The sequence below is a fragment of the Oryza sativa genome, chromosome 5, assembly GCF_034140825.1.
Source record: "Oryza sativa Japonica Group chromosome 5, ASM3414082v1".
NCBI lineage: Eukaryota > Viridiplantae > Streptophyta > Magnoliopsida > Poales > Poaceae > Oryza > Oryza sativa.
The window spans coordinates 19154959-19171972 of NC_089039.1; the positions used below are offsets into that span (position 1 = coordinate 19154959).

General features: G+C 40.6%; 1 protein-coding gene across 3 annotated transcripts; it reads right to left on the reverse strand.

The window, feature by feature from the left end:
- Positions 1 to 1641: 1641 nt before the first annotated feature.
- LOC107278782 (E3 ubiquitin-protein ligase KEG) lies at positions 1642 to 14467 on the reverse strand. Of its 3 annotated transcripts, none has more exons than XM_066310351.1 (16): positions 13432 to 14467; positions 11366 to 11716; positions 11059 to 11289; positions 10699 to 10824; positions 10293 to 10626; positions 10061 to 10218; positions 9654 to 9811; positions 9182 to 9303; positions 8896 to 9030; positions 7582 to 7706; positions 6411 to 6515; positions 6054 to 6287; positions 4880 to 5213; positions 4156 to 4344; positions 2493 to 4053; positions 1642 to 2141 (listed from the first exon to the last, which is right to left on the reverse strand). In XM_066310351.1, the coding sequence occupies exons 1-15, from the start codon at positions 14193 to 14195 to the stop codon at positions 2500 to 2502; spliced, it is 4920 nt and encodes a 1639-aa protein (XP_066166448.1). In that variant the 5' UTR covers positions 14196 to 14467; the 3' UTR covers positions 1642 to 2141; positions 2493 to 2499. The 3 variants fall into 3 exon arrangements, with proteins under 3 accessions (XP_066166448.1, XP_066166449.1, XP_015639441.1); XM_066310352.1 differs by having other exon boundaries at positions 2091 to 2216; XM_015783955.3 differs by lacking the exon at positions 1642 to 2141 and having other exon boundaries at positions 2259 to 4053.
- Between the last annotated feature and the right edge of the window lie 2547 nt (positions 14468 to 17014).

Sequence of the window (17014 nt, forward strand, 5' to 3'; positions counted from 1 at the left end):
TGTTATAAATGTGAGAGTAATATTGACGAATATCCATAGAACTCTTACTACGACAAGGGTGATAAATAGAGTTTTAAGGCCCTCTCTTTTTTTTTCCCCGATTCCATATTTTGGATTTTTGTTTGCACGCTTTCTAAGTTTCTAAATGTTGTCTTCTTTAAACAACATTCTAACTTTTTAGAAGTCAATTCATTCGTTTATACCCTCAAATAGCTATCACATAAATTATATAATTCATCAATTTCATCTATCCTAAACCTTACTATATATTTTTTTCATGCAAGTCATGGTGATTAGTAAATTGGTGAACAACGGATCATCGAAGTCGTAAGATGAATATGTAAGAGTTACTCTGAACAATTGTAAATAGGTATCAAAATTAATTGCTATTAATTAGACATAATGGCTTGCTAGCCACAAAATTAATTTCTCTCTACATGTATAGAAACATGGACGAAACTGGAACAAATACTACCATATGTCCCATACATATATATTGCGCAGTTAATATTCTAATTAGTCATTTAAAATTCCTTAAAATGCTCTCAAGCTACCACGTGGTGCTCTAATAAATTAGGGCAAATATTAGAAGTTCTAAAAAAATCAAAGTATCTATTACTTAATTTTCACTTAAATCGGTAGGTCCGATATTATAAACCATTAGATTAAATTGATCGTAGAACAAACTAAATACTACAAGGTCCCACCTCAGCATAGGTGTGTACCTACGTGCGCGGGTTCGTACGCCTCCCCTCCCTTTTTTCATTTTTCTTTCTTCTTCTTTTTCCCATGCATATGCTTCCCTCCCTTTATTACTATATCATGCACTTTCATGAGACGATTTAATCAAAGAATTTTAAGTATCTTGCACTCGTATTTTTTATTTGCGGCCATACTACACTATATGTATATAGATGGACTGCATGATAATTAACTACCAATAGTTTCTTATTTACTCGAGAAAAAAAACATGATTCAAAAGTTGTAAATACTTAATCCATCTCCTACTCAAAAGTTCGTGAATGGTTTTCTAAGATACCTTAAGAAAAATAGAACCCTTAAATTATTATAAAATAAAATTATCTAAACTTTAGTTTGTCCTAAATCTATGAGACAAAATTTCTGAACAAACAATAATCTTACCTTTCAATAATATAAGTGCCCGCGCATACGTGCGGGCCACCTTCCTAGTTAAAACTAAAAACACATTTGCTAGTGATTAGGGTGACAGGAATCAAATACTAAGCAGCAATTAAATGGGATAATGCATACGAGCACATATCTGCAGGAAAGCGAGCGGTTCAAGGCTCTTCTTTTCAGGTCGAAAGGTCCCTTGCAGATGAATTGTCTTCCCCTCTTCAATGCACATATGAAATCATGAGGCAATCATGCATAGGATGAATACAATAGGTCTACAATTCCACGCAGTGTGGTCAAGAACAAGTCGGACCTTATCGGTTACTATAGTATCAATTCCATGTAGTGTGACCAAGAACAAGTCGCACCTTATCGGGTGCTTGCTAGTATGGCAATGCTCCAATAAGTACCATTTTTGAACCATGTTTTTTTACTGTGTCAGATAAATCTAGCATACTAGTTGCCGATTACTATTTCCCACTTCTTGGCAAAAATTTGACGATGAGATGAACTAAGAAATAGTGTACGTTGCCTTACCTGTTCAGAGGCCCTTTTGTTAATGTCCATCCATCCAACCTGGAGTGAAGCAAATCGTCCACAATGCCAGAAACCTACTGTTACACTGGCACATTACGTAGCAAACCGGGGTCCAACTAGAAGTACTTTATTTTTGTACAGGTAAAAGGAACTGAAGTACTGTATGGTATACTGGGCTACTGGCCCGTTCCTAAGAGCACAGAGTTTTTTTTTTTTCTCTTGGCAACCAAACTGAAGTTTCGCATAGCTTGCCATGCAACGCATAGCATTACAGTCTGGAATGGCCGGTAAGTATCAGAACTGCGCAAACGGAGGCAGCAGCAGCAGCAGCTCGGAAAAACACACAACAGCATCAGATCTGTATCCCAGCAGGATGTAGACACAGGGCACCTCCTGGACATGGGGCACAGGCTTGGCACTCCACAGTCCACACTCCAAACTCCAAACTCAGCCAGAGCATGGAGAACCTATCAGCACAGCCGCCAAGAGGAAGAGTAAAGATCCAAGGACACTATCAATTAAATTAATGTTCAGGTCCAAACCTGTACACGGGTAATATGATACAAAAGGAGTCAGGCCCATAATTATACATGTAAAAAACCTAGGTGGTGGTTATCATGTCTATTTCAAAGTTCTTTTTCAGCCTTCATTTCGTTCTTTTCCCCCTGCTTTATCAACACGAAATACAACCCGCCATGCCTATGCGATGGTGCCTATGTGCAACTTGCAACTCCATTGCATGATTGGGACCTTACTAAATTTGAAATACTGCACAATGGAAGGGAGCAAGAAATCAGGTAATGGGGTCAAAAGAATACCGCGAGACTATGAACAAAAGCCATTAGAAGCCTCTGTCAGTGATGGGATATCATCAAGAACGATATCGGCAGGATCTCCAATCCAAAGCCCATCCCTCCATCTGAACTTGATCCTCAGTTTCCCATTTGCATCAACGCCTACAACCTCACCTTTACTCTCATATGTCTCCTCCCCCCATCCCCAACGTGGGGTTACAAGGCCAGGTCGTATCCGTACTCTGTCCCCTAATCGGAATGGCCTCACCTTCTCCACTTCCCACCTTTTGCACAACCATTGTCTTTCACAGAAACAGAAGGCAACCCAAAGTTCACCATCCTCGGCCCGGTGGATTACCCCTATGCTATTATGGTTCACGTCACCCCACTGATATGTGGGGGTCGCAACACAATCCTTAACCTTTACCCAGTCCCCGACACAGACTTCTTCCTCTTCCTCCACCTTTTCAACCTCCGCTGGGTCTATCAACCAAGCTCTCGCACCAGCGGGTGTATGAATCCTAAGCTTCCCATCAGCATCAATAGATGAGATGGTCCCTATACTAGAATGATTATGATTAGACCAGCCAAATCTTGGCTGGTGGATACAGAGTTTGACCCGCACGCGCTGCCCAACGACAAACTTGCTGACTCCTTCAAGCTGGCTTGAAGGCCCTATCCACCTTTCCTGCTCACCACAAAATGCCACATGAATGGTTCCATCCCAGACATCATCTTCATATCCAATCCCATGTACCACGCCAATGCTACCTGGTTTGAGCGACTTCCAATCATCTGCATTATTTCTCAGCCTAACCCATTCACCCACCTCATAAACTTGCTCAATCTCAAGATCTGCAGGATCACCTTTCCACAGCCCAGGCACACCAAAGAAGGCTACTCTTACTTCTCCATCAGCATGGACACCAGCAATTATGCCTCTGGAATCAGGCTTTGCATCTCTCCATCCCCATCTGGGCTCTGTAATTCCAGCACGGAACCGAACATGATGACCAATCTTGAGAGGCTCTACTTTATCAATTTCTGTGTTATGAGTTAACCATTTCCCTTTCCTGAAACAACCAGCCAACTCCAGGTAACCAGAGTCTTGAATGCTATGAACTACTGCAATACTTATTTTCCCAACACTCCAGTCATAAGTAGGCCTGCTCCCAATACTAGATTTCAACCGCACCCAGTCTCCAACCTCAAAAGCCGAAAGCCTCTCAGCATCACCTGGAGCTACCTTCCACAAGCTATTTCTGCCAGACACCTTGACATTTAGAGTCCCATCCATGTCTATCCTTGAGATAGCCCCGATGGTTGCTGCAGTTTCATTTGACCATCCAAGGCGAGGCTGAGATATTGAAGGTAACACATGAATTTTTTCTCCTACCTCAAAAGGCTGTGCCTTCTCCACATCTGCAACTGAGCAAGAAAAAGGCTTGCTTCTGAAGCAGAAAGCAACACCCATATCTCCATCTTCTTCTAGACTATGAACCACCCCAATACTGCTACGAGTCACATCCTCCCAGCCATATTTAGGGGATGGTACTGCTGCCTTCACTCTAACCCAATCACCGACCTGCAAATAAAATGATAAATAGAAAATGAGAGTCCAATTAATTTGCTGTGCTCCAAGCAGAGCAAATGCTGGTTTGAAAGGAAAACCCAGTAAACTTCTAACCTTAAACTTTTCTATCTTTTCCATGTCTGATGGATCTGCCTGCCAATGTACAGCCCGGTTAGGAATATCAATTATGAGTAGCCCATCACTCTCGATGTCAATTATTTTTCCCACGCTGTGATGGGTTTCACCACCCCAGGCATATCTAGGCTCTGCAACAGACCTTTTTACGCATACTTGGTCACCAATCTGGAAATTTGAAGAAACATGAGCTTCACACTAAACAAAACAAAAAAGCAGAGCAAACAAGCACAGATACATGCAAGGACAAGTTCATAATCGCTGTGCCATGTAATCTAACTACAAGAGTTTACAAAGTTGAATAACCAATTCTAGTAAATAAGAGGCTATCACATATTAATGTATCTGAAAGTCCAATAGAACCCTCAACATTCCATCATCATCAATACAGAAAATTGTCCAAATGCTACTCATGACTGACCATACCATCCAAATCTGGGAACAGAGGATTTTATATGTGATTCACATTTCTCCCACAATAATTGATAACCTACTAAGATGAGTGAATTCTATTTTTATGAGACATTCCTCAAACATTGGTATATTAATGGTAAGGACTTTAACATTCACATGCAAATGGCAAATCCCAAAATCATATTTTAATTTTGCTTTTTGCAGTAAGCAGAAGAGCAACTTCAGACTTATAATAGGTAAACATATTAGTACAGGAAACAAATGGTAAGAGTAAAAGAAACAGAACTACCTTGAAGGGATCAACATGTTCAACCTCCTCTGGTTCACAAAGCCATGGACTTGACAAATAGCAAAGTCCCAATAGAAGACTGCTGTCTGGCCTGATTGAGTAGACAATACCAACACTTCCAGGAGTAATAGATTCCATGCCATGTACAGCAACCGTTAATGAGGGACGAATCCGAACCCAGTTACCAACCTTATATTCTTCAACCCTTACAATTTCAGCAGGATCAGCTCTCCATCCCCTAGAAGCTCCTGGAAAACCAACCCTCAAGATTCCATCATCATCAACACAGAGAACTGTCCCAATGCTATCTCGTGACTGACCACGCCATCCAAATCTGACAACAGAGGATTTTATATGGTGATTCACAATTTTTCACATAATAAATGATTACCTACTAAGATGAGTGAATTTGTTATTTGATCCATGAGACATTCTCCACAAATCTTCGGTTAGTATATTGATGGAAGGAATTCTCATTAACATTGACATGAAAATCAGAACAGTGGCTCCTATTATCAGATTTTTAAAGTTTGCCTTTTTGCAGTAGGCAGAAGAGCAACTTCAGATTTTGAAAAGGTCAAAAATCAGAAGCAAATCACCATTTGCAGCGAGCATCATTTTCTTTCTTTGGGACGACCAGGATGCCATCATTTTTGACAACATCCAGTACATCAGTGTAAACTTTTAAAACCTTTTAACAGTCAAATGCAATTGCAAGTCACTGAAAGGACAGATCACCTCCCAGGTTTTGGGTCAATGGATCTTGGAACTTCAACTTACAATCATGATCAGCACAGAGCGAAACCTAGCATGGGCTGCATGGCACACAGAAAGTATAAACTATAAAGTAGAGACGAATTTATTAGCTGTATCAATAGGCCTTTCACTTGCAAGTATCAATAAATACATGGGCAGACATCTAATCCAGTAAACCATGTATTTATGTCAGAATAAAGTAGACATAAGTCCCCATTACTTTTATAATCTCGGTGTCCAGATGAATCAAACAGGCTAATGGATTTACTGACTTGGTAATGCAAATCGTTTAAGACAGTCACAACTTGCGAAGTTGTTTTTGCTATGTAGTAAGAACCACATTCTCCACTTCATAGAAAGGCACCATGCACAAAAGAGAGTTCAGTGATGAGAATATGAAGGATTAAATTTCACTTACCTAGGCTCCAAAACATCAGGTTTGAGCTGCACATGTTGGCCCCTATTTAATGGAATGACTTTGATAACTTCACTCGTCAAAACGCGGGCTTCTCCAGAACAAAATGACACAACAAGGTGGTCATGGTCTACAACAGACTGAACAAAACCAATGCTTCTGGGTCCTGCACCTTGCCAGCCAAAAGCTGGTTCAGTAACTGTTCTTCTAAATTTCACCCAATCTGCGAACTCATATCTGGTAACAGCATCAAGTAAACCATTCAGATAACTTGAGGTCCAAAGCAATCATAATTCCAGCATGAGATCAAATACGGGACAGCCAAAAAATATCGACAACATTATGCCTCGAGTTCCTTACATGGTTGGGGTGAGATGAACTCCTTTTTCTTCTAAAGTTTCCATCAGTTCTTCAGAAATCCATTCTCGTGGGAGCCTCTCCAGAAAATCTCGCAATGTCCAGCCTCTGTAGTTGATAGAAACAATACCGAACATGTAAGTATATAATAAAAGATACAAATTCTGCACTGCACGAACTAACCCATGAGAGAGTTTTCAAGCAGCCTTGCAATAAAATGAGAAAATACTCGATAACCAAAATTTGCTTGCTATTTACTTCTAAGATACCATTCAATCATTCTACATTCCTGGCAGAAGGACCCATCTGAAAATTTAATGAGCAAAATACTGGCATAATACACTACCTAAGAAGGGGAACTAAGAGAATCTTCACTCAATCAAACCTCAACTAAGAATCACCGATACATCTGCCAACAGCTATTCCCGTACACATAAGGAGTATCAGAATATCTATACCACTTAAAATGTGTGTAGTGGTGGTGTCCATTCCCACACCATCTCTACCACTGATGTGTGGGCCCCACAATCTATACTATTACACCACCTTTCAATGAGTCCTCCCCTGTTTCACTGTTGGTTCTCCCCAAAATTTAAAATCACCTACTGGTTTTAATAAGAAAAAACATAGTACTTGGACTAAATAAGTGTTTATTAATTGATTTAATAGGTTAGAAACTCAAATTGTTGTCCGTTGCAACGCACAGGCTCTTGGCTAGTATTGAAGCATTTAACGTTTAAAATTAAGTAAATTGCCCATTGTAGTGGGTAAATCGCACCCTGTTTTGCTTTGCACAAGGTTTAGCACATACCTTTTACTTTGCATCACGTTGTATTGAAGTAAGTTTAGCTTAACACCAGATACATCATAAACCTTATAGAAATTTCACTAATTCACAACACATAAACAGAACTCCATGAAACAATCTAAAAATTTAGGGAGTATCATAAGTTTCACTCATATTTTACAAGAATTTCCTCCATTTTTATGACACAGCCTGGTGCAAAGTGAAATTTATTCGAGACGCCCTGGTGCAAAGCGAAATAAGGTACACTTTACCTGGTGCAAAGGACAATTTAATCGCTGTATCAACATGTCCTAATATTTGGAAAAATTCTGTATTGCAGTACCGGCATCCTATATCAGTGAAACATAGCATTCAAGAATTACTTGCCTGTGGTTTCTCACATCAACAGCCGGCGATGGCTGTTGTAACATTTGAACAATCCATGAGAGGTTTTCACGTATCATTTTAGCCGCATCAGCAGCTATGTGGAAAGCGTTATCGCCGTCGTCATCCTGGATAACCAAATAGCACAACATTAAGCACATAATAACTTGGTCCTGACATACAATGGAAATTGAATAATGTTCGAAGGAAATAGGAGCAGTGACAAAACAAAATGAATGCATGGATTTTAAGTTATTGCACCATAATTACAGACCTGGAACAAGTCCAGCAGCCAACCCACCATAACACCTCATATCAGACAAATTAGAAGGAAGAATAAAGGACAAATTGCAGAACAGGCCTTCCTATTCATTTAAACTTAACAACAATAATTTGAGGAAATGGAGAATCTATTCCTCCTGATAATCTAGAAAAGCATGCTGGGGCCTTATACTTTATGGTGAGATAATACAGTAGAATTTGATAAGGTTCAGGGTGCAAAATCACTGGGAACTACAATAAAGCAATATTGTTGGGCATTACACATTTCATTTCTGAAATATCAATAGATACCATAGCGCCTCTTGGAAGGTTTTTACGTAAAATAAGCTATTGTTAAGAGCTGCAGAGGTCTACAAAAGCAGAGTTTTCCCTCTTCTGGGTAACTATATCCCAGTGGTTTCATTTTTTTCATTCCCATTCCTGTTTTTTGTTCTGCTATTACTATCCATTCTACATTTGATTTTGTTTCAAGTATATACATAGGCTCCCGCTGCCCTCCACAGCGGCTCCAAGTAATGAAATGAAAACTAAATGTTTTCTTAAGTATTTCAATTCTCAATAACAACAAAAAAATTTCTTATCATGCATCAATACACAACTATGACAGTGCCTGACAGCAAATTGATATCATGATGACTTTTAGGATTTGTGCGCATCATAAGAACAGGAAAAAACATATTGTAGCCGGATATCGAGAAAAAGATTATTCAAACATAAAACATCTGGAATCATAAAACATTATTCAAACATCACATTATCTTGCTATCTCAAAAAAAATATCACATTATTTTATTTATGTTTATATATATATGCTTCATGAGAAAACATGATGACAATTGCATAAATCCCCACAAGTACAAAATAAATATAAATTACTAGTAAAGAAATGAATCAGAATTCAGAAGGATAACAGGATCAGACAGGTTGACAGTTTACAATTCCTAATACCCAGTTGCACAAGAGATCATGTTACTGAACTATGCTTTCAGACCAACACACTGCTATCCTTAAAAATGATCAATGAAGCCACAGTACCTGTAGATTGCAGTTTGCTCCAGCAGCTAAAAGCAAACCAACACAGGAGTTTGCACCTCTGTTCAGTGCAACGAGAAGTGGTGTTGTGTTCTGAGCATTTCTTATATTTACATCAACTCCAGCTTCCAAAATAATCTGTCAAAGAAAATATAACAAAGGGAATAAAGCATATTTTCATATAGAATTAAAGCAGAAACAGCAGAAAAATGAAGTAAAATTCCAACCATCAGACAAGAACAGAAAAGCAAAGGAAAAATAATAATAATAATAAGTAGATAACCTTTACCTTAACCAATTCTGCATCATTGATCATTGCTGCAGTATGCAGTGCAGTTCGACAGTGTGGGTCATCTTGTGCTGTGGGATCAGCACCAGCAGAAAGCAATACCCGTACTAACTCTCGACCCTCTGTCACATATATATGTCAATATTACTATTAAAACAGACACATTTTCCAGTAGATAAAAAAAAATAGACTTCTGTCCTCATCCTTAGTGAACTAAAACATGTAAGTTTGCTTGTGCTAAGTGTGAATGAGATAAATATGAATTAATCTCTAGGGTGCCCATGTGAATCGCATTTAAAATACAACTCTCGTTAGTGGAATAAGAAGCAGAGTTGTGAATATCAAAGTTCTCTTCTCTAACATGATGCTTCTTCTATAACAGCATTCAGTGTATGTAAAGAACCAACGAGATGGCTCTTGATATTTGACTATTTGTAAGTATGGATGTGACATGAACAAAGTCAGGAATAACCTTTCTCGTGCTCTTTTTTAAGAGCAGCTGCCATGCACAAAGCAGTCCCAACAGGGCTAGGTACATCAATTGCTTCAGCTATCTCCTCTTCAGATGCAACTTCAACCCATCTTTTCACCACATCCGCATTCCATGTTTTAATACATAAATGCAATGGCCTGTGCACCATGACAAGAATGAAATATCAGTCGATGAATCAAGCAGGTAACGGATCCAAAAGGAAAATATTTCATGATTCCACAGCACCAACAGCATAAGGAAAGCCAATAAGCCATATAAATAGAAGAAAATATTTCATGATTCCACAGCATAAATCAACCAATAGAAGGGCACCAACAGCATAAGGAAAGACACATCAATAGAAGGGCATCAACAGCTTGCCATTTCAAACAAAAAATCATTCTTACGTTTTATTCACAGAATTTGGTATGCCCATAGACCTGCAACCACCATTTTCCAATAAGACGATAGCACAATCAGTATATCTCTTGGCCACAGCAATATGCAGGATAGATTCGCCTTCTCCGTCTATTGCATTAGGATCAGCTCCAGCCATGAGCAATTCCTGCATGACACACAGAGAATTTAAATCTAGGAACTTGCAAGCTGAAGTCATGAAAGGTGAGCATAATAACATACCCGCATGCACTCTGGTTGGCCATGATGAGCACAAACATGAGCAAGAGTAGGACCAAGACCTTCTCTAAGCCTCGAATTAACATCAGAAGATCTCCTTACAAGTGCGCGAACACACTGTGGAGAGCCAGCAGCCATAGCAAATATTATTGGAGGATTTTCATTCTTATCTAACAAGTCCACATTCTCTTGATAAGCCACAATAGCTTCAACAATTTCTGCTGAGCCTCTTCGGCATGCTAAATGTAGGGCAGTATATCCATCTGCATTCTGTGCTTCCAAGAGCGAACGAATTAAACGGCCATTTCCATCTGAGGCAGCTTCTGCAAGAAGATTCCTGACAAGCAAAGGTTGTGTCAGACAGTATAGGCTATACGATGCAGCAAACAAAAAGTTGTCAAAGACTAACCTAACACCAGCAGCATCTCCTTCACATACAAGATGATGCAAAGCATTTGGATTGTCCTGGACCATGTCCAGAACTGAGGCTGGTGGCACATCCGTACCGTTGGGCATGCTTGCATTTGTGAAATCACTGCTTGAGCAAGTAGTGCATTAGAATCCTCTGTATCAGCAAGTTTGCATACTTCAAAAGAATAAGTTGGGGAAAATAACATGCGCCTTACTGCAGTTGATATTATAGTAAATCAGGTTAACTCAAATATATTTCACTATATGTTTTATACACTTTTAGCTAAATTTCTACAAACCTTAGTTCCATTTATAAAGCATTGTAGTTAACTAATGAAAAATCAGGTAAGAAAATTACTTTTCAGGACTTGCAGGTGGGCTCCTTGGTATATCTAGAAGATGCCTCAGAAAAGTTTTTAGCATGTCCTGGAAAGATGGTCTTCTTGAAGGTTTGAACTGCAAACAGTCACCAATCATCTTCCAGAGCTCCCCAGGAAGTCCTACACCGACTACCCTTGAATATTGAGGCGGTGGCTTCCTCTCTTTTACAACAGACTTACAAATTTCCTCTGCACTTAGCCCAGCCCATCTGCATTTCAATTAGCATCTAACCACACCATTCGAGGAGCATTAAGAAACACAAATGAAATAATCAGGCTACTTACGGAACAGCACCAGTACACATTTCCACAAGTGTACATCCAAAACTCCATGCATCTGACTCTGGTAATATTCCATTTGCACTATCCCAAAACAGATTCATTGACTTCTTCAATGGCACCCAAGCCTCAGGAGCTGTATAATTGGGGCTAAGAAGTGTAGCATCCAAGCCAACCATGTTGGAATCATCAGACACTCTACGACTAGTGAGGTTCTTAAGAATGGCCGAAAGACCATAGTCGGAAACAACTGCATGCCCATTTGTATCCAAAAGGATATTTGACGGCTTTATACTCATACAAACAATACCTGCTGCATGGAGTTCTGCTACTCCACGAGCAATATCTGCTCCATATCTGCAAAACTCACGCTCGGGAAAAATATAATCAGAAGATATAAAGACTTGAGTAAACAAAAGGGAAGGTCAAACATAATCAGACTGAACAAAAGGGAAGGTCAAACATAATTAGACTGATGAAAAAACTAAATCCTTTTGATGTGCTCAAGAATAATAACAACAGTATACTAGGAAAAATGAGGTGGCAATTCTTATAATGGAAAAATAAGTAAAGAAATTGGCATGCTGACAAAATAAGTTATTTTTTCCCTATGTATGGCATGGGCTATTTCATGCACTTAGTACAGAAGCAATTCGCGCCATGTAGCTACCAGACAAAAGAGAAATCTGAGTTCAGAATTTTATGAGTTATGAGTCATGGACACTTGTGATTGTATATCACATTCTATTAGACAACTACAGTTCACAAAGTTCCACCAAACTATAACAGAAATACAGGATGCTCAGAAATTAATTTGCATCGTTAGTTTGACAATGTGCTGATGAACTTTGACCCACATTTGTATTGGCATTCGCATCAAATGCTACCAGAGTGTGTTGAGACAAAGTGCTTCTTGTTAGTAAAGCTAACTAGCCCGATTCGGCCATTAACTTATGTGGCACCAAACTCCCTTCTTCAAAAAGAGTAAAAACATGTATCAAATTGTTTAGATCACAGGATAATCATTTCTTATTCTTTTTAACCCATGGACTAATGGTACAGTTATTTGATATCCGTTGCAGCACACAGTGAGTGTGCTATTATAGTAAGAAACTCTACATCAGGTAAACACAAATGAGTGGCCCACACTATTCCACTGCACAGAAGTATTCAACAGATCTTTGGAAACTAAAGTTTGAGTTGAGAGGAACAGAATTAATGCAGCAGTGAACAACCATCTTTGCTCCAATCCCTCCATTCTAACAGCCATATGAGTTATATCTTTTATGGAGAAATGTCCAGGGTGCCAAATATTACAGATATGAACCAGAAAGTGTTGGCATTTCATTCGTCGCCGTCACGAACCTCACAATATTCTAGGAATTATAATTTTGGGAATAAACGATTGCACATTGTATAGTACAAATTCATAGCACATACAAGTGATCATTTTGTTCACAAATTAAAGAGAACTCAAGCTCCACATGTAGAATGATTGATGTGTGTTAAATCAACAAACCAATTGCAAAACAAAACTATGTTATTCACTGGACACTGAACTTCCTGAGCAGCCTGGCTTGAATTTTAATCGTAGTACAAAGAGTGATCTTTCATTCCTCCAAGCACTAAGTGTGATAATTGTTAATAATAGACCTAAGCACTATGTCACAACACAACAAAAGATGCAGGACAGATGGAATAACAAAGCTGCCGACAATCACCCAAACATTGCCGAACACGTACAAATACTACAAACTCATTGAGATCAAATTTGGCACTACTAATCGCAAAAACCGCTTTCCACGTCAGTACTCAAACTACAACATTTTCCACCTTTTATGATCCTTCTAGCTAGACATGCAGCTTAGCGAACCACCATTGAAACCCCATGCATTTGAACACATACAGTTAGCGGACAAACTGTCGTATAGCGCCCCAGCTCAACTGTATTTTTAGGGTTATCATTTTCGGCGATCGATAGTTTGATAGCAGCAACTATAACCATACATGACTGCAGCAAATATAACCACGCAAATAAAACTTAGTATCCATGTTTAGATGCAATGCCACACCTGAGGATCTGCTCCAACGTTAGGCGACCGCCATTCTGCCGCATTTCTGTCTGCACAGACCCCGCGTACCGATCCATCACGAAGCAGAGGTGCCCGCCGACCCTCACAGCACCATGGAACGTGGTAACATTCCGGCACCACGTCGCGGCGCGCCTCAGCCGCTCCACCTCCTCCTGAACGCCCTCAAGCACATCCCCCGCGGTCACGGGCACCCTCTTCACCGCCACCGGATGCTTACACCTCTTGGCCCCACCTCCCCCACCACCACGAGACAGCGTGCCGGACCACACCTCCTGCCCCGCGGGGCCCGGCGGCCCGCTCCCGATGCGGCGGGCGAGCTTGAGGTCCGGATGCGAGGCGAGGTCGAACGAGGCGCAGCCCGCGGGCTGCAGCGACGGCGCCGCCGCCCCCGCCCCCGCCCCCGCGGCGGAGGATCGGCGGCTGGGCCGGCCGAAGAAGTCGTCGTCGTCGTCGTCGGAGCCGTCGGAGGAAGAGCCGCCGGAGTCGGAGTGGAGGAACGAGGGCGACGACGGGGACGACGACAGCAGCGAGAGGATGGGGAAGTTCTTCCGCAGCGCGGAGACGGAGTTGCCGACGGCGGTGGGGTGGCGGCACCGCGGGCACGCCAGCACGGCGCCCGCGGCGTTGGCGAGCATCCGGGCGAGGCACGCGCGGCAGAAGCCATGGCCGCAGTGGAGCAGCAGCGGCGCGCGCTCCTCCTCGTCGTACCGCACGTGGCACAGCGAGCAGCACGGCACCCGCATCGCGGCGCGGCGCGGCGCTGCCCTAGCTAGGGCGCGGCGCGGCGCGTCGGGGAGGAGAGAAGGGGTAGATCTGGGGGGGCGGTGGTGGTGGGGAGCGGCGGTGGGGAGGGGAGGGGGGGGTTTGGGAAGGAGGAATGGGATTTTTTGATGGGGGGGTTGGTGATGATGATGATGATGATGATGATGATGATGCGGTGGGAGCCTAGGAGGGACGACAAGCAAGGCTCTCTCCTCTTCGCTCTTGGGAGGGGAGGGGTGTGCGGTGGTGTGTTGGCCGTTTCTACTTTCTGTTCCGGTTTTGTCGAGTGTTCTCGCCTTCTCGGGGGGATTTTGGGCGATGTTGGAATAAGTTCTCCTCTTTGGTTTGGGATTTAGTACTTGAGTCATGTTCACTTTGATGTCATTTTCAACCTTACCAAATTTTAATAAAGTTATCAAAAAAGTGGCTACATTTAATTTGCTGTCAAATTTTGGTAACTATATAAGAAATCCTGTCTTGCCAAAATTTTGGCAACTATATTAAAATTTTGGTAATGTCAAAATTTAGTAAGGTTTTTTTTGGCATCAAAGTGAACAGGTCCTTGGTTAGTGTGAATGAATAACTAAAAGCAACTTTGTTATGTTCTCTTTTTTATTTTCTTTTTTTTGGCGAGCTAACTTGCCACACCGATCAAGAAAGGGCTGAGCTGACGGATAGACCGGTTTGGAGCTTGCTTGTCCTAGATGTGCTTCCCCGCAACGTGCCCGTACACGCTATATGTAGTTTCAGTGATATGCTAACTTTTTTTTTTACCGATCGTTTGGTCCACGGAGTGATATGATTCTCTTTGTTGGTTAGATAGGTATAATGGTCAAATAGGCAAGATGTTGTTTTGATAATTATTTTTTCCAATGTATGGCCTCATCCTTTGCCCTACGGCTTATAAGCTAAAGCCAAAATTTAAATTTTAAAACTTGATTTTGAATTTGATTTTGATTCTATTTTAACATAGTTTTTTTCAACTTTGGCTTTTCAATCGGTAAGAACAATATATAAAACTTTTACTCGCATATTATTTCTTAATCGTTAAGAGCAAGCTTAATAGTATAGCTAACTACTAGCTCCAAATCTTCTATAGCCAATGTAATAGACAATTCATACAATAGCTGCTTACTACACTATTAATACTTAGTCCCACCTGTCATACACATATTACGTCTTGGAGTCCGTGTTGCAGCTGGCTACAGATCTGTAGCCCGCTTCCCTTATCTCTCTTCTTTTATATTTTTAAAATATGTTTATAGCTAGCTTATAGTCTGCTATTGTACCTGCTCTAATAAGCCGTTATGGCTTATAATAAGACTAGACCAACCGATGGGGACCGTAGTTATTGTAAGTATAGGAGTAAAGCCAGGTATAGTATTTTCAAACTTGAGAAAAAAAATGTAAAAAAAACGTACTACTAAGGTTGTGTTCGGTTCTATGGGTTGGGAACCCATCTCGCACGCACGTAAAACGGAGCGGTCTATTAGCGCGTGATTAATTAAGTATTAGTAGCCTTTTTTCAAAAATGGATCAATATGATTTTTTAAGCAACTTCTGTATATAAACTTTTTGCAAAAAAAATGCATCATTTAGCAGTTTAAAAAGCGTGCGCACGGAACACGAGGAAGAGGAGTTGGGAACATCCGGTGCCGAACACAGCCTAAGTGTGTGGGCGCTACCATCAATCGTGAAAATTGTCTCCACCTATTGTAACGCACAGATATTTTTCTAGTACAATAAAAATAAAAATATCTTGTTTGTGGCTTAGCTTTACCGTATCTTATATTCGGATGAGTAAACTATACCGACTATCCTTAAACTTTTATATGCATATTAGAGCCCATAATCTAGCTTGGGCTACTAGGTCATTTTAAAACTAGTCCATGCACATGCATGTTCGATAAGAAAGCATGCCAAAATACACCATATGAGACGAAAACATGTAACTGTAACAATGAAGTTTTATACTAGGTTTACTGTAGCGATCTACAAATAAGGTTGAACAGCAAAAACAACAAAATACTATAAACCGGCTATAAAATTAAGTTCTGAAATTTAAATTGTCTACTGCTTATTTAGGTTTATACTACTTCTGTTCTCATTTACTTATAATTGCTTACCACAAAAGTTATTTGCAAATACTTGTCACTACACGGATCCCAAAGCAAAATTTTCCATTTCACCTTTAGAATTAATAATTCCATTCCACTCAGTCATACTTATTGTTTCTAGAGAGTACTCAACTATATTGATGATTAGATAGCAAAAATCCGACAAAACCCCCTTATGTGAATTTGGCTGGGGAGGCTAGTCACGTGTAAACAATATAGAAACGAAAGAACCGATGAGTTCATTAGGATGTATACAAGCTCGGAGGTACAATACCCTATTCTTATTATTTGTAGGATTACCCCTATCTGTTATGAGGATCTTACAAGTCTATTGATTACTCAAAATAGTTATGCTTCCTCTCTTCTGGATTTCCTAAGAACCACACAAAATATGATAAAGTCTCTTTTCTCTCACTTCCAACCCTCCTCGCTTGTCCTGGTTCTCCCCATATATCTTCACCAGGGAACACCTGATGATCAAAGCTCGAGGAAAGATATTGTTTTTCTTTACTAAAGGAAATATATTGTTCGTATCGGGATCAAATATGGTAAGTCTTGCCAGGATCTCCTCTCATTGCCCACCCCGCTGCCCTTGGGTATGCCTTGGCGGGGTCCACCATGAACGGGATATGGTGAGAACTCACCACGATACCTAGCTCAATCCATCGTGGCCTCGGGTAGCC

What these genes read in the sequence shown, in the direction of transcription:
- LOC107278782 (XM_066310351.1), bottom strand. Translation starts at nt 14,195, where the DNA reads ATGCGGGTGCCGTGCTGCTCGCTGTGCCACGTGCGGTACGACGAGGAG. An exon ending in GAGCAAACTGCAATCTACAG is followed by an intron (nt 7,707 to 8,895) that starts GTACTGTGGCTT and finishes TTGGTTATCCAG; the next exon opens with GATGACGACGGCGATAACGC. An exon ending in AACATGTTGATCCCTTCAAG is followed by an intron (nt 4,345 to 4,879) that starts GTAGTTCTGTTT and finishes TCAAATTTCCAG; the next exon opens with ATTGGTGACCAAGTATGCGT.